General features: G+C 57.4%; 1 protein-coding gene across 2 annotated transcripts; it reads right to left on the reverse strand.

The window, feature by feature from the left end:
* Positions 1 to 3,216: 3,216 nt before the first annotated feature.
* On the reverse strand, positions 3,217 to 24,111 carry ACVR1B (activin A receptor type 1B). Of its 2 annotated transcripts, none has more exons than XM_085212134.1 (9): positions 23,955 to 24,111; positions 13,722 to 13,961; positions 12,335 to 12,583; positions 10,386 to 10,616; positions 9,879 to 10,046; positions 9,223 to 9,379; positions 6,079 to 6,212; positions 4,966 to 5,096; positions 3,217 to 4,868 (listed from the first exon to the last, which is right to left on the reverse strand). In XM_085212134.1, the coding sequence occupies exons 1-9, from the start codon at positions 24,052 to 24,054 to the stop codon at positions 4,743 to 4,745; spliced, it is 1,536 nt and encodes a 511-aa protein (XP_085068260.1). In that variant the 5' UTR covers positions 24,055 to 24,111; the 3' UTR covers positions 3,217 to 4,742. The 2 variants fall into 2 exon arrangements, with proteins under 2 accessions (XP_085068260.1, XP_085068261.1); XM_085212135.1 differs by having other exon boundaries at positions 3,218 to 4,868; positions 6,088 to 6,212.
* Between the last annotated feature and the right edge of the window lie 553 nt (positions 24,112 to 24,664).

The following is a 24,664-nucleotide window of genomic DNA, read 5'->3' on the forward strand; positions in this document are numbered from 1 at the left end:
TTCTGAGCCCCCCCAGCCGGCAGTGCTGCGAAGTGCAGTGTGTGGGAATCGCTACGTGGCCCCGTGGGGATGCGCTGCTCCCCCACCCCTGGCTGGGGCTGAGGGGGGAGTGGGGGGGGATCAGTGCGCGGGGGGGGGGCGGAGGGTCCTTATAGAGCAGCCCTGACCCCGTAACTGGGATCTTATAGCCCTAACCCTATAACTGGGACCCCAACCCTATAACTGGGACCCTGACCCCGTAACTGGGACCCTGACCCCGTAACTGGGACCCTGACCCCATAACTGGGATCTTATAGCCCTAACCCTATAACTGGGACCCCAACCCTATAACTGGGACCCCGACCCTATAACTGGGACCCTGACCCCGTAACTGGGACCCTGACCCCGTAACTGGGATCTTATAGCCCTAACCCTATAACTGGGACCCTAACCCTATAACTGGGACCCTAACCCTATAACTGGGACCCTGACCCCATAACTGTGATCTTATAGCCCTGACCCCGTAACTGGGACCCTGACCCCGTAACTGGGATCTTATAGCCCTAACCCTATAACTGGGACCCTGACCCCGTAACTGGGACCCTGACCCCGTAACTGGGATCTTATAGCCCTAACCCTATAACTGGGACCCTAACCCTATAACTGGGACCCTGACCCCATAACTGTGATCTTATAGCCCTGACCCCGTAACTGGGACCCTGACCCCGTAACTGGGATCTTATAGCCCTAACCCTATAATTGGGACCCTGACCCCATAACTGTGATCTTATAACCCTAACCCTGTAACTGTGACCATAACCCGAACCCTGGCCCCATAACCCTGACCATGACACCAACCCTGACCCTATAACCCCAACCCAGACCCCATAATCCAGACCATAACCCAAATCCTGACCCTATAACCACAACCCAGACCCCATAACCCTGACCATGACCCCAACCCTGGCCCCATAACCCCAACCCTGGCCCAACCTGGCCCCATAACCCTGACCCCATAACCCCAACCCTGACCCCAACCTGGCCCCATAACCCTGACCCCAACCTGGCCCCATAACCCTGACCCCATAACCCCAACCCTGACCCCAACCTGGCCCCATAACCCCAACCCTGACCCTATAACCCAACCCAGACCCCATAACCCTGACCATGACCCCAACCCTGACCCCATAACCCCAACCCTGGCCCCAACCTGGCCCCATAACCCTGACCCCATAACCCCGACCCTGACTCCATAACCCTGACCATAACCCCAACCCTGACCCCATAACCCCGACCCTGACCCATAACCCTGACCATGACCCCAACCTGGCCCCATAACCCTGACCCCATAACCCCAACCCTGGCCCCAAGCTGGCCCCATAACCCTGACCCCATAACCCTGACCATGACCCCAACCTGGCCCCATAACCCTGACCCCATAACCCCAACCCTGACCCCAACCTGGCCCCATAACCCTGGCCCCATAACCCCAACCCTGGCCCCATAACCCCAACCCTGACCCTATAACCCAACCCAGACCCCATAACCCTGACCATGACCCCAACCCTGACCCCATAACCCCAACCCTGGCCCCAACCTGGCCCCATAACCCTGACCCCATAACCCCGACCCTGACCCCATAACCCTGACCATAACCCCAACCCTGACCCCATAACCCCGACCCTGACCCATAACCCTGACCATGACCCCAACCTGGCCCCATAACCCTGACCCCATAACCCCAACCCTGACCCCAACCTGGCCCCATAACCCTGACCCCATAACCCCAACCCTGACCCCAACCTGGCCCCATAACCCTGACCCCATAACCCCAACCCTGACCCCAACCTGGCCCCATAACCCCAACCCTGACCCTATAACCCAACCCAGACCCCATAACCCTGACCATGACCCCAACCCTGACCCCATAACCCCAACCCTGGCCCCAACCTGGCCCCATAACCCTGACCCCATAACCCCGACCCTGACCCCATAACCCTGACCATAACCACAACCCTGACCCCATAACCCCGACCCTGACCCATAACCCTGACCATGACCCCAACCTGGCCCCATAACCCTGACCCCATAACCCCAACCCTGACCCCAACCTGGCCCCATAACCCCAACCCTGACCCCATAACCCCAACCCTGGCCTCAACCTGGCCCCATAACCCTGACCCCATAACCCTGACCCTGGCCCCAAGCTGGCCCCATAACCCTGACCCCATAACCCTGACCATGACCCCAACCTGGCCCCATAACCCTGACCCCATAACCCCAACCCTGACCCCAACCTGGCCCCATAACCCTGACCCCATAACCCCAACCCTGACCCCATAACCCCAACCCTGACCCCAACCTGGCCCCATAACCCCAACCCCATAACCCCAACCCTGACCCCATAACCCCACCCCCACCCCCACACTCACCCCCCAGACGCAGAGGCTGCACTGAACCCCATCGTACCACCATTAGGAGCTGCAGGGCTGGGGGGGGGGGGGGGGGGCAATGTTTCCTATGGCGCTCAGCTCCCAGCAGCTCTAAGACCCCCCTGAGCCCCCCCCCATCACATTGGGGCCCAATGACAGCAGTGGGGGGTCGGACACAGAAGACCCCCCCCCCATCACACAGACGGACAGCAGGAGGACGCACGGACGCGGGGGGGCTCACCCAGAGTTCCAGTGTGAATCGAAGCCGGCTGCGTCGGGTTGGCTTTTCCTTTTTTTTTTTTTTTGTCTTATTTTTCCTTTTTTTCCCCCAATTTTTGGGGCAGTTTTTTTTTTTTTTTTTTTTTCCTCCTCAGTCCTTTCTTTACAAAGAGGTACGAAATCGCCGGCGCCGACGGTTGATTTTCATTTGTTGGCTTTTTTTTTTGTTTCTTTTTTTTTGCTTTTGCTTCTTACAAAGAATCGACGTTTGAAAAGAAAAAAGTTCCGAAAGTCCAAAAAAAAAAAAAAAAAAAAAAAAAAAAAAAACCCTCCCAGGAAAACCAAATCAAATCGAATTAAATTAAATTAAAAAAAAAAAAAAATCCAACGTAATTAACATTAATTAATAATACAAATTAAAAAATAAAAAAAACTCATGGGCAATCCATCCATCATCGGAACCGATCGCCCAGATCAAAGTTATGGCTTCACGAAGCGCTGCACCCCCAACAGTCAGGTGGACCCCCCCCCCCCCCCCCCCCCCCCCAAAATGGCATCAAATGGAAATAAAACCCATGCAGACCCCCCCCTCCCCCCCCCGGACACATCGATGGGGTCGATGTGGGGCTGATCAAATGATGGGTCGGGCAGCAAAGCTGCGCCCTACAAAGAGCTGAGTGCGGCCTCGTAGGGGTGGGGGGTGCCCTAAAAAGGGGGGGGGGCACCACCAGAGGGGTATTGACCCCCCCGTGGGCTGTGGGACCCCCCCCCCCCAGAGGGGTACGAAACCCCTCCCAATAAGGTGGGGGACCCCCAGAGGGGCATGGGACCCCCCCAGAGGGTGACGGGGTTCTCACAATGGGGGTGCGGGACCCCCTCTATGGTGTATGGGGACTCCCAGAGGGGGTATGGACCCCCCCCCACAGGGTGTGAGACCCCCCCCCCCCAATGGAGTGTGGGACACCCAGGTGGGCATGGGAACCTCTCCATGGGGTATGGAGGGGTGCGAGACCCCCCCAGAGGGGTACAGGCTTCCCCCAGTGGGGCGTGGGACCCCCCCCCCCTAAAAAAAAGCCTGCCCAGAGCCCTGCAGGGGGGACACATCCAGCCCCCCCCCACGGCACGGTTTCCTTCCCACCCCAAGCTCAGCTCCGTGGGGTCTCTTTGCTACCAAAAAAATAATAATAATAATAATTAATAAAATCACACATAAAAAAAGAACCCCAAACCAACCCCCCCCCCAAAAAAAAAAAACCCAACCCTGGGAGGGAAATCAGTTCCTCCTTTTGTCTTTTTCATCCTAAAAAAGGGGCAAAATGGGGGGGGGGGGGTGGCAGTGAGGCACCCGGCGGGAGTTCCTACAGCCGGAGCCTTGGGTCGGGGGGTGGGTTTGGGGTGGGGGTCCGGTGGGAAGCAGCCCCCGACCCCCAGGGAGGCCAACGCTGACTACGAGGAGGGGAGCAGCAGCACAGCTCCGCGAGGACGCCGGGTTTGCACATGCACAGAGAGCACGGACAGAGCTGCGGGGGAGCAGCAGCAGCAGCGCAGGGGACGCAGGCAATGCACCGCTGCGCAGCCCGGGAGCCGCCCCGATCGGGGGGGGGGGGGGGGGGTGGTTTGAGAGGGGGGTGGAGGGGGGGTCGGGGGGGTCTTTTCGTCGTCTTTGTTTCGAGCTTAAGGAGGGAGATGGTCCGGTGAAGCTGACGGACGGATCGTTTGGGAGCACCATTGGTTTCTGCAGCGCTGCGTCGGCGCGGATGTGCCGCGGTCTCCTGGAAAACCTCCCTTCGCCGCTGCCGGCGCTCGGCCTCCAGCGCAGCCTCAACATTCCAGGGATTCCCATCAGGAAACGAGAGACGTTGAGCGTGGCTGAGACCCTCCAGAGTCCCTCTCAGCTCCTCACGCTGGCAGGAGGTGATCGTTCAAAGGTTTCTGATTGTTTCGTACCCGAGAGGAGGGAGCAGAGCACGGAGCGGCTCCGTCCCCCCAGCCAGCAGCCCGCAGTCGCGCCGCCTGGTCGGTAGCAGTAGATTGGGCAGAAACACGAGGTAGGCCTCCATCACACACCTACTCTAGCATGGCAGCTCGCCGCAGTTTCCTCCTGCTCAGCACTTAGATTTTCACGTCTTCCTGGACGCTGAGCTGCGAGAGGGTTTTCTTAATGCGCAGGGCGGTGAGGCGAGCCGCTCCGTTGGCGTACCAACATTCCCTCATCATCTTCCCCATCACCCGCAGCGCCTGGCCGGGATGCAAAGGGCACAAGTCAGACCTCCCCCGACCCCCTGCAAGCTTTATAGAGACGGCAGAAGGGACGCGAGCAGCTCTCCGGGCTCACCTCGTAGCTCTGCCACCAGTTGGGGATGTTCGGCCGCAGCTTCTGGTCGCACACCACCTTCCGCATCTCCTCGATGGAGGGGTCGGAGGGCACCAGGTCGTAGTACGGCAGCTGGTATTCCTCGTGGATCCCTGAGGGGGGGGAAGGGGGGACGTCTGGCATTCCTGGCAGCACAGAGCGCGGCCACGGGGCTCGGGGGGGGGGGGGGGGGGTTGGAGGAGCTGCCTGGGGCTCCGTGAGTCACTGCTGGGATGCGGCAGCGCCGTGAGGTCACGCAGAACAGCTACGAAGGAGCTGGGATTTGAGTTTTGCAAGAAACATTCGGGGCAACAGAACGCAGCTGCCCGAAATGGGAGGCGGTCAGCAGGCTGCGATCCGTCCCTCCCAGCACAGAGGGCAGCGTGTGTCAAACTGCTGCTTTGTGCCAACGTGGGGAGCAGCGCCAGGCAGAGGGTGGCAAAGCTGCTTCACAGATCACAGCACGGTTGGGTTGGAAGGGAGCTCAAGGATCACGGAGCTCCAACCCCCCTGCGCCACGCGGGGCCACCAACCTCCGCATTTAATAGCAGGGCCCCATCCTTGCTGGCCTCGAACACCTCCAGGGATGGACGGGGATCCACAGCCTCTCTGGGCAGCTGTTCCAGCACCTCCCCACTCTCACAGCAAACAACTTCCCCCTGACAGCCAACTGAAAGCTGCCCTCCCTCCGCTTCCAGCCGTTCCCCTCGTCCTGCTGTTTCTCCCCTTCCCAAGAGCTGATCCCCTCCTGTCTGCAGGCTGCACTCAGCTCCCCCCCAGCCTTCTCTTCTCCAGGCTGAACGAGCCCAGCTCCCTCAGCCTGGCTTTGCAGGGAGGTGCTGCAGCCCCTGCTCATCTCTGTGGCTCCTCCGGACCCTCTCCAACAGCTCCCTGTCCTTCTTGTCCTGGGGGCTCCAGCCCTGAACCCTGCTTCCTCAAAACCCACCCAACAGAACAGCAGGCGCTGCCCAGAACAACAACTCCACCTCCCCAGCGTGGCCAGGAGTCACTTCTGGTTCCTGTGCACACAAACACGTCCTCCCGACAGCCCCACATCTCCCCACAAGCAGGGCTGGGGAAGCTGAGTGCACCAACCGGCGTTACCTCCTGCGTTGCACCTGCGAGCGATCTCCCAGTAGACCAAACCCAGGGCGTAGATGTCAGCACACTTAAACGAATCAAAGTGCTTCATGTTGATGGTTTCATCCAACACCTCGGGAGCCATGTATCTGCCCGACAGGGAAAGCAGCGTGTTAATTCCGAGAGGAATGGGGGATGGGAAACGAGGTTTTTCCCAGCACCCGGCAGATGGAATGGAACAGCACAGCCTTCATCAGCACAGAACGGGGCCCAGCAGAGCAAGGAGAGCAGCTCCAGGAGTGCAGCACGTTGGGAAAGAGGCAAAACCACCCCAAAACACAGCAAGGAGAGCAGCACGTTGGGAAAGAGGCAAAACCACCCTAAAACACAGCAGCTCCAGGAGTGCAGCACGTTGGGAAAGAGGCAAAACCAGCCCAAAACACAGCAGCTCCAGGAGTGCAGCATGTTGGGAAAGAGGCAAAACCACCCTAAAACACAGCAAGGAGTGCAGCATGTTGGGAAAGAGGCAAAACCAGCCCAAAACACAGCAGCTCCATGAGAGCAGCATGTTGGGAAAGAGGCAAAACCACCCTAAAACACAGCAGCTCCATGAGAGCAGCATGTTGGGAAAGAGGCAAAACCACCCCAAAACACAGCAGCTCCAGGAGTGCAGCATGTTGGGAAAGAGGCAAAACCAGCCCAAAACACAGCAGCTCCATGAGAGCAGCATGTTGGGAAAGAGGCAAAACCACCCTAAAACACAGCAGCTCCATGAGAGCAGCATGTTGGGAAAGAGGCAAAACCACCCTAAAACACAGCAGCTCCAGGAGTGCAGCACGTTGGGAAAGAGGCAAAACCACCCTAAAACACAGCAGCTCCATGAGAGCAGCATGTTGGGAAAGAGGCAAAACCTCCCCAAAACACAGCAGCTCCAGGAGTGCAGCACGTTGGGAAAGAGGCAAAACCACCCTAAAACACAGCAGCTCCAGGAGTGCAGCACGTTGGGAAAGAGGCAAAACCACCCTAAAACACAGCAGCTCCAGGAGTGCAGCACGTTGGGAAAGAGGCAAAACCACCCTAAAACACAGCAGCTCCATGAGAGCAGCATGTTGGGAAAGAGGCAAAACCACCCTAAAACACAGCAGCTCCATGAGAGCAGCATGTTGGGAAAGAGGCAAAACCACCCTAAAACACAGCAGCTCCATGAGAGCAGCACGTTGGGAAAGAGGCAAAACCAGCCCAAAACACAGCAGCTCCAGGAGTGCAGCACGTTGGGAAAGAGGCAAAACCAGCCTAAAACACAGCAGCTCCAGGAGTGCAGCATGTTGGGAAAGAGGCAAAACCACCCCAAAACACAGCAGCTCCATGAGAGCAGCATGTTGGGAAAGAGGCAAAACCACCCTAAAACACAGCAGCTCCATGAGAGCAGCATGTTGGGAAAGAGGCAAAACCACCCCAAAACACAGCAGCTCCAGGAGTGCAGCATGTTGGGAAAGAGGCAAAACCAGCCCAAAACACAGCAGCTCCATGAGAGCAGCATGTTGGGAAAGAGGCAAAACCACCCTAAAACACAGCAGCTCCATGAGAGCAGCATGTTGGGAAAGAGGCAAAACCACCCTAAAACACAGCAGCTCCAGGAGTGCAGCACGTTGGGAAAGAGGCAAAACCACCCTAAAACACAGCAGCTCCATGAGAGCAGCATGTTGGGAAAGAGGCAAAACCACCCTAAAACACAGCAGCTCCATGAGAGCAGCATGTTGGGAAAGAGGCAAAACCACCCTAAAACACAGCAGCTCCATGAGAGCAGCATGTTGGGAAAGAGGCAAAACCACCCTAAAACACAGCAGCTCCATGAGAGCAGCACGTTGGGAAAGAGGCAAAACCAGCCCAAAACACAGCAGCTCCAGGAGTGCAGCACGTTGGGAAAGAGGCAAAACCAGCCTAAAACACAGCAGCTCCAGGAGTGCAGCATGTTGGGAAAGAGGCAAAACCACCCCAAAACACAGCAGCTCCATGAGAGCAGCATGTTGGGAAAGAGGCAAAACCACCCTAAAACACAGCAGCTCCATGAGAGCAGCATGTTGGGAAAGAGGCAAAACCACCCCAAAACACAGCAGCTCCAGGAGTGCAGCATGTTGGGAAAGAGGCAAAACCAGCCCAAAACACAGCAGCTCCATGAGAGCAGCATGTTGGGAAAGAGGCAAAACCACCCTAAAACACAGCAGCTCCATGAGAGCAGCATGTTGGGAAAGAGGCAAAACCACCCTAAAACACAGCAGCTCCAGGAGTGCAGCACGTTGGGAAAGAGGCAAAACCACCCTAAAACACAGCAGCTCCATGAGAGCAGCATGTTGGGAAAGAGGCAAAACCACCCTAAAACACAGCAGCTCCATGAGAGCAGCATGTTGGGAAAGAGGCAAAACCACCCTAAAACACAGCAGCTCCATGAGAGCAGCATGTTGGGAAAGAGGCAAAACCTCCCCAAAACACAGCAGCTCCAGGAGTGCAGCACGTTGGGAAAGAGGCAAAACCACCCTAAAACACAGCAGCTCCAGGAGTGCAGCACGTTGGGAAAGAGGCAAAACCACCCTAAAACACAGCAGCTCCAGGAGTGCAGCACGTTGGGAAAGAGGCAAAACCACCCTAAAACACAGCAGCTCCAGGAGTGCAGCACGTTGGGAAAGAGGCAAAACCACCCTAAAACACAGCAGCTCCAGGAGTGCAGCACGTTGGGAAAGAGGCAAAACCACCCTAAAACACAGCAGCTCCATGAGAGCAGCATGTTGGGAAAGAGGCAAAACCACCCTAAAACACAGCAGCTCCATGAGAGCAGCATGTTGGGAAAGAGGCAAAACCACCCTAAAACACAGCAGCTCCATGAGAGCAGCACGTTGGGAAAGAGGCAAAACCAGCCCAAAACACAGCAGCTCCAGGAGTGCAGCACGTTGGGAAAGAGGCAAAACCAGCCTAAAACACAGCAGCTCCAGGCAGCAGCCCCCAGAAAGGCCAAGCTCATTGCCAAGCCTTATCTGAGCCCTGTGGTGCTGGCCTACGCCTCCCAGCTCAGCAGGACCCAGCTGTGAAGGGAGGGCAGAGGGCACAGAGCTGAAACTGGGAGACAGCAGGAAGGTTCAGGACCCAGAACCGGTGCTCCCGTACCGTTTGGTTCCGACCCTTTGGTTCGGGGCGATGTCGATGGTGTCTGTGACGGAATCGTGGCGCACGGCGAGCCCCAGGTCGGCGATGGCACACGTGCCATTCTTCTTCACCAAGATGTTCTTGGATTTCAGGTCTCTGTGAGCGATCCCAGGCTTTCCTAAGAGAGCAAAACAAGACGTGGCAGGGTCACGGGCCGGGAGCCGTGCTGGCGCAGATGCAGCACCGGATCTCATGGCATCAGCACAGTTCTTTGTGTTGCAACACATTTTCCTGTTTGGATCCGCGTCGGCGCCCAAGGGAGGAGCAGTGCTGGCAGTCTGCAAAGGGCCCTTTCTGGCTGCAAGGCGCAGTGTCACCCCGACGCCTGCAGAGGGATTCCAGCTCCACGCTCCCAGCAGCCCTCACGTGGATGCGAGGGGCGGATGTCACCCACGCTGACCTCACATCTGCATCCCAAAATCACATCTGCATCCCAAAATCGCAGCTGCTCTGCTGGGAAACGCCGACCTAAAGCCCAGGACCTAACGGAGGCCAAGGCTGCACACAGCCATCAGCCAGAGCCATCGGATCCAAGCCGACCCAACTGCGTGCCCCTCTCCAGCCCTGCTTCGTCCTCCCCTGGGGAGCTCCCAGCACCTCTCCAAAGCCGCTCGTACCTTGAGTTCCCACGATCTCCATGTGCAGGTGGGCCAGCCCGCTGGCAGCAGACAGAGCGAGTTTGATCATCCCCTCTATGGTCACCGTGTAGCGGTTCAGGTAGTCGAAGAGAGATCCGTGCTCGTGGTAATCGGAGACGAGCCACAGCTGCGTCCACGTTCCGTTGTCTGCAGAAGGAAAGAGGTGTTTCTCAGGGACAGAACAGAGCCACGGAGCATCCTGCATCCTTTTGGCACACAGAACCGACTGGGTAAGGCTGCAGCTCAATCTGGGGCAGGCCAGAACGTTAAGAAGAAGACAACGAAGAAGGTTAAGGCGCAGACAACGCAGCTCTGTGCAAGAGCTTTCACCTTCCCATCCTGCGGTGGCACACATGCAGCCCGCTGCACGAGCGTGCTGATGGCTCTCTTTAGTATTTAACTGCACGTCTGAGCGAAGCCATGCAGCTCTAGAAGCAGCACACTGATGGGGTCTCTGCTCTCGGGGCCGAGGACGTCTTATTTTACCTTTGTTGTCTGCAGCAATGAAGCCCAGGATGTTCTCGTGCCGCAGCATAACGGTCTGGTAGATTTCTGCTTCCCTGAACCAGGAGCGTTCCTCACGGGAAGAGAAGATCTTCACAGCCACGTCACCTCCGCGCCATCGGCCGCGCCACACCTCCCCAAAGCGGCCTTTCCCAATGATCTCCTGCAGGACGATCGTCCGAGCCACGGTCCGCTGGACAAAAAGTGGCAAACCTACAAAGAAAATGGGGAACTGAAGGTCTGCTGCAGGGAAAAGATGGAAGTGAGGAGTGTGTCCTGGTGGCCAGGAACGCCACTGGTGTCCTGGTTGGCCACAAACCAGCAGTGTGTCCTGGTGGCCAAGAACGCTACTGGTGTCCTGGTTGACCAGTGATTGACCAATGATTGACCACGAACCAGCAGTGTGTCCCGGTGACCAAGAATGCTACCGGTGTCACGGTTGACCACTGATTGACCAACGGTTGGCAAATGGCTGACTACGAACCAGCAGTGTGTCCTGGTGGCCAAAGAGGCCACTGGCATCGTGGTTGACCAACAGTTGACCAGTGGTTGACCATGAGCAAGCATTGTGCCCTGGTGGCAAGGAAGGCCACTGGTGTCCTGGTTGGCCAATGGTTGGCCAATGGTTGGCCAATGGCTGACCACAAACCAGCAGTGTGTCCTGGTGGCCAAAGAGGCTACTGGCATCGTGGTTGACCAACGGTTGACCAGTGGTTCACCAACCAACATGTGACCATGAGCCAACTGTGCCCTGGTGGCAAGGAAGGCCACTGGTGTCCTGGTTGGCCAATGGTTGGCCGATGGTTGACCACGAGCCAGCAGTGTGCCCTGGTGGCCAAGAAGCCACTGATGCCCTGCTTGTCTAATGGTTGACCACAAGCCAGCAGTGCGTTCTGTGGCCAAGGCGGCCAATGGTTGCCTGGGGACATTGCACAGAGTGGGGCCAGCAGAGCAGGCAGGTGCTCCTCCCTCAGCTCTGCACTGGGCCCAGATCTGGGCTCCCCAATTTGGGGCAGACTGGGAAATGCTGGGAGAGCCCCACACGGGGTGCAGAGCTGCGGGGGCCCGGAGCACCTCCTGGTGGGGACGGGCTGAGAGCCCCAGGGCTGTTCCCCTGGGGGAGAGAACACTGAGAGGGGATCTGATCAACACTGAAAAGAAACTCCTGAAGCCCAAAGAGGAACGTTACCAAACCCAGAAGTCTTTACGTTTGACACCGCTCAGCAGCCTGAGCGGGACCCAAACCAGCAAATGGCAGCAGCTCCTGCACCTGGGTAGGAAGGGCCATTTGGCTGCTTGGGAAGCAGCTGCGTATCGCTTTGAGGCAGCTCGCAAACCACCAGCAATCAAGAAAACAGCAGTCAGGGAAGTCGTGCTCCTGGCAGATCAGATCACTTCAGCCTGAAGAGTGGAAGCTGAAGGCTGACAACGCTGAAAAGCAGTAAAACCCCAGAACTTCTCCTAGGAAAAGAGTCCTAGCAGAGGTGCCACATCTTGTCTAAGCTGCTGACAGTGAGCACAGCAGGGATCCCCTCCCAGATTCCATACAGCAGATGTGGTGCCCAAGGTTGGCTCCCTGCTCAGACCTCAGGCTGCTATATTCTCTGCCTCTGTGGATTACTCCACCATTTCCATCCGCCGTAAAATCCTCTTTATTTTTTAACCTAATTGCTTCCACAGCTCAAAGCCACGAATAAAACACTCGTTTCCCTCAGCGTTCCGGGGACGGGTTCTTTTGAAATGCCGTGGGAGCAAACACAAAACTGCTGGCTGAGGGAGAACCAAGGGCTCTCTGGGGTGAAACGGGCTCTGCAAACAGCATCCGCTCCTCCTCCTGCCAGGGCAGCACGCGTGGGGAGGTGAGGCAACGGCGAGCTGAGCCGCAACCCGCTCCAGCTCCACGTCCTCACTGCCAGCCACAGCTTCCCTACCTGAGCCAGAGCCAGAGGTGGAGAGATCGTAGACGAGATCTTGCAGCGTCTTGTCCTTCGACAGGCACATTTCACAAGAGGGGTCCTCCATGTCCAGCCGCTGCCGGTTGTGATAGACGCGCTGGTGGTGATGAAACACGAAGACAACGATGATGACGACGACGAAGACGAGGAAGACGGGCCCGGCAATCACTGCCACCAGCTCCACTGGGCCCCAGCTCGATGGGGGCTCGTTGTCCTTCAGGTGTCCTTGAGGGGGAAGCAAGAAGAGACACAACGTCATCCCTCCTTCGCAAGTGTTCTCGGAGGACCTCCTCGTGCTTTAACCATCCCCGAGCCCAGACTTCTTGCTTGCTGCCCCGGGATGGCACAGCACGCACCGAACTGCACTGTTAGCACAGGGACGGCCGCTGCCGGGCAGCCAAAGTGCAGGGAGGACCCACGAAAGCAAGCAGGGCTTTGGTTGTGGTGCTGGGGCTGTTCCAGCAGGGTGGGAGCCTCCCCTGGGCCAGCTCTGCTTCTCCGAGCTGCGCTTTACTCTGCCCTGGCACTCTCCAAGGGGGAGGAAAATCAAGCAGCGTTCGAGGAAGGACTCATTTCCACCCCCATCCCCTTCTCCTGCACACGGTGAGAGCAACTGCTCATCTTGGGAGCAGACAAGGCTTCCCCCACTGCACCCAAAGGAAACGCAGCCTTCGTCAGAGCCACGGCACAGCAGCCCGAAACGCAGAGCTATGAGGAAGTTCTGTGCACTTCTCTGTCCCAGAGCAGACGGTTCCCACACCCCCAGGAACAGGGCAGGGCTGCTTCCTCAGCACCGGGCACCTTCTGCCCCGCTCTGCTCCCCTCCACGTATCACACCAGGGAGATGTGCGGCCCCAAAGGGAGGGAAGCACAGGAGGAGGGCAGGGGGAGCCGAGCTGCGCCCAGGGAACGCGCAGCCTGCTGTCCTCAGGCCATGCAGACACAAAGCACCGCGCAGCAGAGGCTCTGCTGTAACTGCAGAGGCACGGATCTGCTGCTGCTTCCAGGAGGCTGCGCGGAGATCAGGGCTGATAAGGAGAGGAGTGTCAGCATGTGAAGGTGGGGGGTGGGGGAAAAAACCCAACCGCAACCGAATTGGGGAAGCTTCTCCCGGCCCAAAGCACCACCTCATCGTCTGCTGACATTTCGTCTGCCACGGGGGAGCTCGAGCAACTCCACGTGCTAATTGGAAGCAGCTCGTTATTACCTCCGCTTTACCAATCGAGGAAATAAGCCAAGCGCTCAAGTTTGCACAGCAGCCAAAGGGGAGCAGTGAAAAGGCTGCCGAGAAAGCCTCAACCCCGGCCCGAAGCAGCCGGGTTTCCCCTCCCCGCATCCACCACGTGCGCTGAGCTCTCCTCACCGCTGGGAACCATCAAATCAATCTTGTTGCAGAAATCAGAGTAGCAGCAGTGGGTGTTACGCAGATCCTCGGAGCTCAGGCAGTAGAAGGGTTTCCCAGCTGGGATCAGTTTGGCTTCGGGGATGCAGGTCCTCACGTGGTGCTTCACCCCATCCAGGTTGAAGACAGACACCATGCAGGCGCCGTCCGTCTCGCAGGTGGAGTTGGCTTGCTTGCAGTCGGAGCACAGACACGTCAGAGCTGCAAAACAGAGCGAGACCAAACCCTTAACAGCCCAACAGAGAGCAAGCGTGCAAGGCAAAGACAACTTTCTCCCTCTATCTGCCCACTTGGGGAGGTCATCCCTACGTCTGGGAGGCGCAGCTCAGCCCGGCGGCGGAGCGGCTGCTGTTTGATGGTGCAGAGCTGAGAGCCCAGGTGAAGCACAGAGCAGAACGAAACGCAACCAGAGCCCTCCTCAGGTGCTGCCAGCCCTCCTCACAGCCACCAACGGAGCCGACCCGACAGCCCTGCAAGGATGCTTGGCCCTCACCGCCAACCCAGCACCGCTCAAACCGGCGCTGCCGGCCGAGCTGCTCCACCCCAACAGCTCAGGGGCTCCTTTAGGGACTCCTGCCCTGCTGCGAGACGCAGCTTTGGGTCACACACGTCCCTGCCTCCTGCCTGCTCTCCACGAGCATCGTTTGGGTGCGGAGCGACGAAGCCCCAGGGTGGGCGCCCAGCTTTTCTGCCAAAAACCCGCAAGCAAAGCCCCATCCCTGCAAACAAAGGGAGATGCCAACAATGTGGAGGAGAAGGGTGGGGCTTGCTGAGCAGCACGCAGGATTCGCTCGGGCTCTCATCAGATCTCAGCCTCCCCGGAGGGAGCTGCAACATGTACTCACCCGCTGCAGAAATGCTCCTTCAGGTGGGAAGGGTTTGGAGACGCAATTAACTCTTCCCCAGCCCCACAGCTGCGCTCAAAGGACACGCACGGGAATCGGCGTGGGGCAGAGGGCTGCGCAGAGCCCTCCCTTGTGCAATTAGCGGGTTTAATGAGCAGCCAGTGACGGGGACAGCACTGCTTTGCTCCTGGCTGCAGTGGAGCGGAGCGCCGGGGATGGAAGCAGGGGGGAAAAACAAGCAGCTCCACACCGACTTGGGGGCTGTTTGGGAGGAAGGCGCCCATTATCCCTCATCTGAGCGGTAAATCAGTTAGGCTAATTGCATTAGGACTCAATTCTGCCTGGACGTTGGGCTCTTTGTTTTCCAGCCGCTGCTGCAGCGCAGGGAAACGCGGAGGGGCTGCTGGGTGAGACGGCTCCCAAAGCATCGTATGGAAACAGGGCAAGGAAAGGGACGCGGGCCAGACCCCAGGGATGCGCTGCCCCGACAGCATCGCACCGCTCAGCTTTTAAAGGGATGCTTTGGAATCACAGAATGAATGGAAGGAAATCCCCCCGAGCTCCCAGCACAGGAAGGACAGCCCTGCGCCCAGGGAACAAAGGTTGGCTCTCATGGAGCCTTAATGAGAAACACGGGGAGGAAAGAGCAGACGGGGCACATTCCTGCCTTCATGTCTGCTCACAAGGAAACGGTGCCTTCAAGCAGCTCCTTGATTGCTTTATCAAAAACTCGGGGTATGAATTAAAGCTGTTTAAGGAACACGTCCCACCACGCAGCTCCTTTCAACTCCATTTGGGCTCAGCCAAACCGAGCTGCTCCCATCGCCTCCTTCCCAAGGCAGAGACGTGGGCTGCAGCAGTTGCGCTTCCAGATCTCAAAGGCAAAGAAACCTCCTCGGTTCTCCAATGGAGAACCTGCAGAAATTCCTCTCTATTTCCACACCTGCCCCAAAACGGAGCGGCCTCTCAAGAGCTCCAGCAGAGGCACTGCTGCACCCTCTGGGTTTTATTGGCAGAGGCGAAAACAAACAAAGCCAGCAGGAAGAACCCATCTGCTCCGTGCAGAGCCCACCTTCCTATCCCAGGAGGGCTCTGCAGCCCCGCTTCACGCAGCCACAGCATGGTTGGGTTGGAAGGGAGCTCAAGGATCACGGAGCTCCAACCCCCCTGTGCCACGCGGGGCCACCAACCTCCACATTTAATAGCAGGGCCCCATCCTTGCTGGCCTCGAACACCTCCAGGGATGGACGGGGATCCACAGCCTCTCTGGGCAGCTGTTCCAGCACCTCCCCACTCTCCCAGCAAACAACTTCCCCCTGACAGCCAGCTGAAAGCTGCCCTCCCTCCGCTTCCAGCCGTTCCCCTCGTCCTGCTGTTTCTCCCCTTTCCAAGAGCTGATGATGTCACCCCGTTGTTCCCCCTATGGGACACGAGCTCCTCTTTAACACCTCTGCACGCTGGGCTACGGAGAGCAGCATCAACGGAGCCAATGAAGACCACAGCATTTGTGTGCTGCACCTCCCACCAAGGCTCTGCCGGGTCCTGGCAGGTCGCTGCGGTGCATTTCGGGATGGCATCCTGACCCCCAGCTCTGCTCCTCACCCCCACATCAGTTCTGCTCCTCCCCAAGCATCCCCTGGAGGACTGCAGCGAAGCACAACCCGGCCATGCCTCGCATTTCAGCTCTGGTTGACCAGAAGGGAAAATCCCCCTCCCATCAGCAGTGCTCTTTCCCCACGGATGGGGTCGGAACGCAGACAAGCGCGGATCCCCATCTCTCATCACATCTCCACGGGGCTCCGGGTGCAGCAGAGGTGAAGCAGGAGGAGACGTGAGCCAAGAAAGAACTTCTCAACGCCAACAGCATTCCTCCTTTGGGGAAGGAAAGCTCCCATCCAGCAAAACACACCACCCACTTCATCGAAGGGCAGAGCAAAACAAAGGAGCAGCTCGGGGATGAGATGTGGGATGGAGCAACATCTGCTCCAGGAGTGCTGGAACCAGCCCAGCATGGAGCTGGGGGGTCCTCATGGTGGGAGCTGAGGGTCCCTATAATGGGAGCTGAGGGGTCCCATAGTGGGAGCTGAGGGTCCCTATAGTGGGAGCTGGGGGGTCCTCATGGTGGGAGCTGGGTGGTCCCTATAATGGGAGCTGAGGGTCCCCATAATGGGAGCTGAGGGGTCCCCATAATGGGAGCTGGGGGTCCTCATGGTGGGAGCTGAGGGTCCCTATAATGGGAGCTGAGGGGTCCCCATAATGGGAGCTGGGGGTCCCCATAATGGGAGCTGGGGGGTCCTCATGGTGGGAGCTGGGGGTTCCTATAATGGGAGCTGGGGTCCCCATGGTGGGAGCAGAGGCGTCCCCATAATGGGAGCTGGGGGTCCCCAGGATGGGAGCTGGGGGTCCTCATGGTGGGAGCTGGGGGGTCCCCATAATGGGAGCTGGGGGTCCCCATAGTGGGAGCTGGGGGTCCCCATAGTGGGAGCTGGGGGGTCCCTATAATGGGAGCTGAGGGTCCCCATGGTGGGAGCTGGGGGTCCTCATAGTGGGAGCTGGGGGTCCCCATGATGGGAGCTGAGGGTCCTCATGGTGGGAGCTGAGGGTCCCCATAATGGGAGCTGAGGGTCCTCATGGTGGGAGCTGAGGGGTCCCCATAATGGGAGCTGGGGGTCCTCATGGTGGGAGCTGGGGGGTCCCCAGGATGGGAGCTGAGGGGTCCCCATAATGGGAGCTGGGGGGTCCCCATAATGGGAGCTGGGGGGTCCCTATAATGGGAGCTGTGCCCTCCTGCTGCAGAACAGCACTCCCAATGACACAGCAGACCCCCCAGTGCCGCCCCCCAGCACAGCTCAGCCCCATCCCAGCACCTGCTGGGCTCTGGGACACGTGGAACCAGTAAGTATGGACAAATGCACAGCATCGTAACGGTGCCAAACGCCTTTAGGAACGCTGCTCCCCACGTCTCCTGATGCTAAAAAACGTTTCCTCATTGCAAAACACTCCAACTGATCAGGATGTATTAAGGTAATTAACCTGAAGGCAACGATTGGTAAAACTGCCAATGCCCACCCACGTATTGAGCAGATTTCTGCAGCGCTCGTGAGCTGCTGTTCAACACTTTGCATTGCTGGGAGAGCAGGGGGGCCCCCATTTCTGAGCCCCCAGCACCCTGCAGCTGCAATGGATTCCATCTCTGTGCAGCACCTGGCTGAACGAGGCCCAGTTTGATGCTGCAGCAAGGAGAGAAATGGGAAACAATTGGGTTTGTGCCTCTGCTGTTCCTTTAGATGCTGTGATGTCCTCAAGTATCACAGGGTGGTTGGGTTGGAAAGGTCCTTAAAGGTCACAGAACCACAGGGTGGTTGGGTTGGAAAAGTCCTTAAAGATCAGAGAACTACAAGATGGTTGGGTTGGAAGGGTGCTTAAAGATCATAGAACCATAGGATGGTTGGGTTGGAAAGGTCCTTAAAGGTCAGAGAACTACAAGATGGTTGGGTTGGAAGGGTGCTTAAAGATCATAGAACTATAGGATGGTTGGGTTGGAAAGGTCCTTAAAGGTCAGAGAACTACAAGATGGTTGGGTTGGAAGGGATCTTAAAGATCATAGAACTATAGGATGGTTGGGTTGGAAAGGTCCTTAAAGGTCAGAGAACCACAGGGTAGTTGGGTTGGAAGGGGCCTTAAAGGTCACAGAACCATAGGATGGTTGGGTTGGAAAGGCCCTCTCCATGACATTCATCTCAATTCTTTGCTGCCTGAGGGTCAACAACGGGAACAACATAGAAGAGCTTGAAGTGGAACGGATCTTAGAGATGAGAGGATCATAGAATGGGAGGTGTTGGTGGGAGGGTCCTTAAAGATCACAGAACCATGGGATGGTTGGGTTGGAAAGGTCCTTAAAGATTGTGGAGCCATAGGATGGTTGGGTTGGAAAGGTCCTTAAAGATCATAGAACCATGGGATGGTTGGGTTGGAAAGGTCCTTAAAGATCATAGAACCATGGGATGGTTGGGTTGGAAAGGTCCTTAAAAGATCACAGAACTACAGGATGGTTGGGTTGGAAAGGTCCTTAAAGATTGTGGAGCCATAGGATGGTTGGGTTGGAAAGGTCCTTAAAGATCACAGAACCACAGGATGGTTGGGTTGGAAGGGTCCTTAAAGATCACAGAACCACAGGATGGTTGGGTTTGGAAAGGTCCTTAAAGATCACAGAACTACAGGATGGTTGGGTTGGAAAGGTCCTTAAAGATCACAGAACTACAGGATGGTTGGGTTTGGAAAGGTCCTTAAAGATCACAGAACCACGGGATGGTTGGGTTGGAAAGGTCCTTAAAGATCACAGAACTACAGGATGGTTGGTTGGAAGAGACCTTAAAGCTCAGCTTTGCTCTCTGCAGTGCTGCCATCTCGAATCCTTTCCTGCATTTTGCTGCCTCCCAATCCTCACCCTTCTTCTGTTCCCTGCTGGAGCTTCTGAAATCTACTGACCCACTGCTGCTAAATGAAACAGAGTTAAAATTAGCTGCGAAGCACTGTGAAAAAAAAAAAAAAAAAAAAGCACTCGCACACAAGTCATCCAGAAACTAAAAATTATATCGGGATATTTAAAGTTAGAAACAAGAGTCCCAACGTTTTTGAGCTGGCTGCAGTCCCCTGGCATGGGCTGAGCGAGGCACGAACGTGGCTGAACAGAACACAGGTATTAAAGGGGAAAAAAGAAATAAAAACTGGTGGCTCTCACCTCCAAAGAAGAGCTTCCCTGCATCGATTCAAGCAACACAAGAGGCAAGCTTCAAATGAATTTTAAATAAGGGAATTGACAGGAGCCTCATCATTACTAGGTTAATTAGAAGAAGCCTTGACATTTCTGCTGCTGTTGCTCTTCAACTGAGAAAACAGACATATGGCTCCAAACCGCCTCTCCACGCTCGGGTCTGACGCCTGCCTGGCTTCACACTCGGGGGAAAATGGTTCAGGAGACACCAAAAGGCACAGCAAGGTCCTGAAGGCAGCTGTGCCACAGCATCACGGCCCACGGGGCCGGAGGACCACAGCGAGCAGAGCTGATGGGGGTCCCAGACATCGCTGGGGGTCATTTCTGGGGTCTACAGAGCAGAGCTGATGGAGGTTCACAGACATTTCTGGGGTCTACAGAGCAGAGCTGATGGAGGTTCGCACACATTTTTGGGGTCTACAGCCCAACACCGATGGCTTTTGGGGCTTCAAAGCCATGCTGAATATTTTTGGGGTCTACAGAGCAGAACTGATGGGGGTCCACAGACATTTCTGGGGTCCACAGCCCAGCACCGATGGCTTTTGGGGCTTCAAAGCCATGCTGGATATTTTTGGGGTCTACAGAGCAGAACTGATGAGGGTCCACAGACATTATTGGGGTCTACAGAGCAGAGCTGATGGGGGTCTACAGACATTTTTGGGGTCTACAGCCCAGCACCGATGGCTTTTGGGGCTTCAAAGCCATGCTGAATATTTCTGGGGTCTACAGAGCGGAACTGATGGGGGTCTACAGACATTTTTGGGGTCTACAGAGCAGAACTGATGGGGATCCACAGACATTTTTGGGGGTCTACAGAGCAGAGCTGATGGCTTTCAGGGCTAAAAAGCCACACTGCACAGCCTTGGGATCTACAGAGCAGAACTGATGGGGGTCCACAGACATTGCTGGGGGGGCTACAGCCCAGCACTTTCGGGGCTTCAAACCCAGTATCCACGTTTTTGGGGTCTACAGATCAGAACTGATAGAGGTTCACACACATTTTTGGGGTCTACAGCCCAGCACCGATGGCTTTTGGGGCTTCAAAGTCACGCTGGATATTTTTGGGATCTACAGAGCAGAACTGATGGGGGTCCACAGACATTTTTGGGGTCTACAGATCAGAACTGATGGAGGTCTACAGACATTTTTGGGGTCTACAGCGCAGCACTGATGGCTTTTGGGGCTACAGAGCCATGGGGGCTATTTTTGGGGTCTACAGCCCAGAGCTGATGGGGGGCTTCAAAGCCATGCTGATTGGGGTCCACAGCCAGTGATGGGGGTCCAGAGCAACTGATGGGGCTGAAAAGCCACACTGCAAGCCTGGGATCTACAGGCAATGATGGGGGTCCACAGCCATTTCTGGGGGTCCACAGCCCACTGCTGATGACTCTCAGGGCCTGAATCCCAAGCTGTCCATTCTCAGGCACATTTCTGGGTCTAATTAACACGGCACAGCCCGCCTTCCACCACCCAGCAGCTCACATCTCTTACTTCTAACGAGGGCAGAGGAGGCAGCAGGCGTTAGGAAACCTTCAACGTGCTGAGAAATCTGCTTTAACGCTGGGAAAGGGGGGGGGGAAAAAACAAACAAACAAACAAAAAAAAACCAACCGAAAAACCCCAAACGAAACAACAAAAAGCCTCCATCATCGAACAAAAGGAAAACTGGGGGGCTTAAATCCGAGCTCCCATCCCCAGAAAAAAGACTCCCACGTACGGCAGCACGGCCTGAAAGTGCCTGAAAGCACCGACGGGCAGCACGGCTCTGCCCCGAGCCGAGCAAAGCAGCAGAGTGAGGAGATTTACACCGCTCAACACCCCGGTGAGCGAACTTTGCTTCCCAGCACCGACGGCTCCCTTTCTTTCGCAACGGCGATTTCCCGACGCGTCCGCTGCTGGCATTGGATGCGCGGGGAGGAATCCGGGCCGTCTGGCCAAGGAGCCCACGGAGCTGAGGAATGTTTTGTTGGGTTTTTCATTTCCAATCCCAGCCGTTGGTCTTTCTTGGAAAGTTCGGGGCCGGTGGGACCCTGCTGGCTGCGGGCTGCGCGCGGGGCTGTCGGCGATGGTGCACAGATGGGGTTTTTTTCCTCCCTGCGAAACCTACCTGCAGCCGTTCCAAAGGATCGCTGCGTGCTTCTTTTAAAGGCAAAGCGAAGGAGCTGCTTCTACTCCATTTCCCGGCGCAGCCGTCGCCCGCCCAGCTCTGCAGAAACGTCGCTGCGACAGATGGGGAGCAGCGAGGGCAGCTGATGCCCACAGAGCTCCGCGTGTGGGGCAGAGCCGTCGCAGAGCCGCATCACCGCATCTCCCTACGAGTCCCTAAAAGCCAAACCTTCCAGAGGGCGACACGAAACCAGACGGAAACAATCGCTGGGGATGAAAGGCAGCGCCGCGTTTCCGGGAGGTACGAGCCTGGATGGGTCCCTTCCTGTTGATTTTTATATGCACGTATTCATAGAAAGCCTATTTTCAAATGCAAATCCTGCAGGACGGGTCCTCCTTCGGTCCCCTTTTGCCCCCTCCCCATAAAGCATCAATGGGCACAAAGGCAAACGCGGCGCCGCTCAGCATCCCTACAGCAGCAGGCGGGCTCAGCACGCCTTGCACACACACACACACACACACACACACGTGTGCACCTTCCCCTGCAGCCATCTCACACAGCCAACAAGTCCAGATCTGCCCTTCTTCGGGCTCTTCCCTCTCCCTGCAGCAAAGCTGGGTGGTGAAAGGGCCGGAGGAGGAACGCCGTGCTCCTGTTGGAACACATCCCTGTGTTACACAAGCACCCGGCGACCCCCATTGCTGCGCACGCAGCCCAACACCAACAGGTGCCCCGAGTGGCAGCGGGTGCTGGGAGCCCTAAAAAAAGGGGGGGGGGGGGATTTGGGACCCCCCCACCCTCCCCCCCAAAAAAAAAAGGCTGGGATCCCTGGGGAAGCGGAGGGAGCTCCTCACCTCCATCCCTTCTCACCTCCATCCCTCCTCACCTCCCTGCTAACAAATATTTGTCCAGGGCTGCGGGGAGGGGGAGGGGGGGGGGGGGGGGGGAAGAACCTGCAAAGGGTCCTTTAAAAAAAAAAAAAAAAAAGGGGAGGGGGTTTCTGTGCATTGCAGTTCGTGGAGCACGGGGAGGGGGGGCTGCTGGTGGCTCAACACCCCCCCACCCCCCCCCATCACAGCTCCCCAAAAGCACCGGGCGGCCCAAGGCTCTGTTCCTTCTCCCCCCTCCCCCCCACATTGCAGACCCACAGAAGGAGCCCCCATAAGTGTGGGGCTGCCCCACAGCTCAGCATGGTGGAATTCCCTCCCCCTTCCCCCCCCCCGCACACAGACAAACACCCCCAGGCGGTGCTCTGGGCTGCGTCCCCCCCCAGCCCTACCAAGCCCTGCACAGAGCCCTGGATGCCCCCATCTGCCCCCACCCCAATCCCCCCCCCCCACCCCTCTGCTGGCTCCAGCCCCCCCAGTTCCTCCTCCCAACCCCACACTCCCCTGCCTGGTGCCCCCCTCCCCACTTTCCTGACCCCTCAGCACCTCCCCACACCCTCAATCCGGAGGGATGGGGTGAAAGGGGACAGACCCCAACCCCCCTCCCAGCCCCCACCACTGACCTCACCCCCCCAACATTCACCCCAACGGCTCCTCCTCTGCCCTCCCAACCCCCCCAGCTCTTCCTCAGGACCCCCTAAATTACCTCAGAGCCCCCCCACGTCACCTCTGTGCTCCTCAAACCCCCCCAGGATCCACTCAGAGACCCCCAAAATCCCCTCAGGGCTCCCTTACAATTACCTCCAGGCTCCTTAAACTCACACAAATTCCCTCCCCCACCCCCCCAGGATCCCCTGAGACCCCCCAGCTCCACTCAGGACCCCCAAGCTGCTCCTAAAATCACCTGCAGCCTCCTTACACATCCCCCCCCCCCCAGATCCATTCAGTGCTCCTTTAAATCCATTCACAGCCCCCCCAAACCCCCCTCCCAAATCCATTCACAGCCCCCCAACGCTCCCAGATCCATTCAGGACCCATTGAAATCCATTCACAGCCCCCCCCCCGATCCACTCTCAACCCCCCAACTCCCCCCAATCCATTCATAGCCCCCCCCAACCTCCCCCCAAATCAACTCACAGCCCCCCAGATCCATTCAGGGCCCCTTTATATCCACTCACAGCTCCCCAACCCCCCCCCCAAATCCATTCACAGCCCCCCCAACCTCCCCAAATCCATTCAGAGGCCCCCAGATCCATTCAGGACCCCTTTAAATTCATTCACAGCCCCCCAGATCCACTCACGGTCCCCCCAACCCCCCCCCCCAGATCCATTCAGGACCCCTTTAAATCCATTCGCAGCCCCCCATCCCCCCCCCAAACCACCTCAGGCCTCTCCACGGCGCCCCTCAGAGCTCAGACCCACGCAGGGTCCCCCGAAACCCCCTCAGGACCCCCTCCTCCCCCATCCCATCCCCCCCCCATCTGCCCCAATTCCCCCCCCCCCGTGCCGCCGGGCGGGGGCGGGGCGCCGAGCCGCCATGTTGTGGCCGGGCTGACGGGCCGGACCCGGAGCCGCACTCACCGCGAACCCCACCGGGAGCTCCGGCCATGAAGAGGGCGAGCAGCGGCAGAACGGCGGAGGCGGCGGAGGGCGGGGGGCGGCGGCGGGGGGGGGCGGCCATGGCGAGAGCCGCGGCCTCGGAGCCCAACGGCGGCGGCGGCGGCGCCTCGGGAGGGGCGGGAGGGGGCGGGGCCACGGAGGGGGCGGGGCCGTCGGGAGGAGGGGGCGTGGTCGCGGCCAGGGGAGGGCGTGGTCATCGGGGGAGGAGGCGGGGCAATTCTTAAAGGGGACGCACCGCGCCTGGGGTGGGGAGGTGGTGGGTATGGATGTGGGGGTGTGTGTGTGTATTTGTGTGTGTATTTATCTGTGTATTTATGTGTGTGTATTTGTGTGTGTGTGTATTTGTGTGTGTGTGTATTTGTGTGTGTGTATTTGTGTGTGTATTTATGTGTGTGTGTGTATTTGTGTGTGTATTTATGTGTGTATTTGTGTGTGTGTGTGTATTTGTGTGTGCATGTGTGTGTGCGCATGTATGTGCATGCACATGTGCCTGTATGTATTTATATGTGCATGTGCGCATGTATGTATTTGTGTGTGTGTATGCATGTATGTGCACGTGTGTATTTATGTGTGTATTTATGTGCGCATGTGTGTGTGAGTGCATATGTGCATGTGTGTATTTATGTGTGTGTGTGTGTGCATGTATGTATTTATTTGTGCACGCCTGTGTG

Source organism: Meleagris gallopavo, chromosome 31 (assembly GCF_905368555.1).
Source record: "Meleagris gallopavo chromosome 31, MGAL_WU_HG_1.1, whole genome shotgun sequence".
NCBI classification, from domain to species: domain Eukaryota; kingdom Metazoa; phylum Chordata; class Aves; order Galliformes; family Phasianidae; genus Meleagris; species Meleagris gallopavo.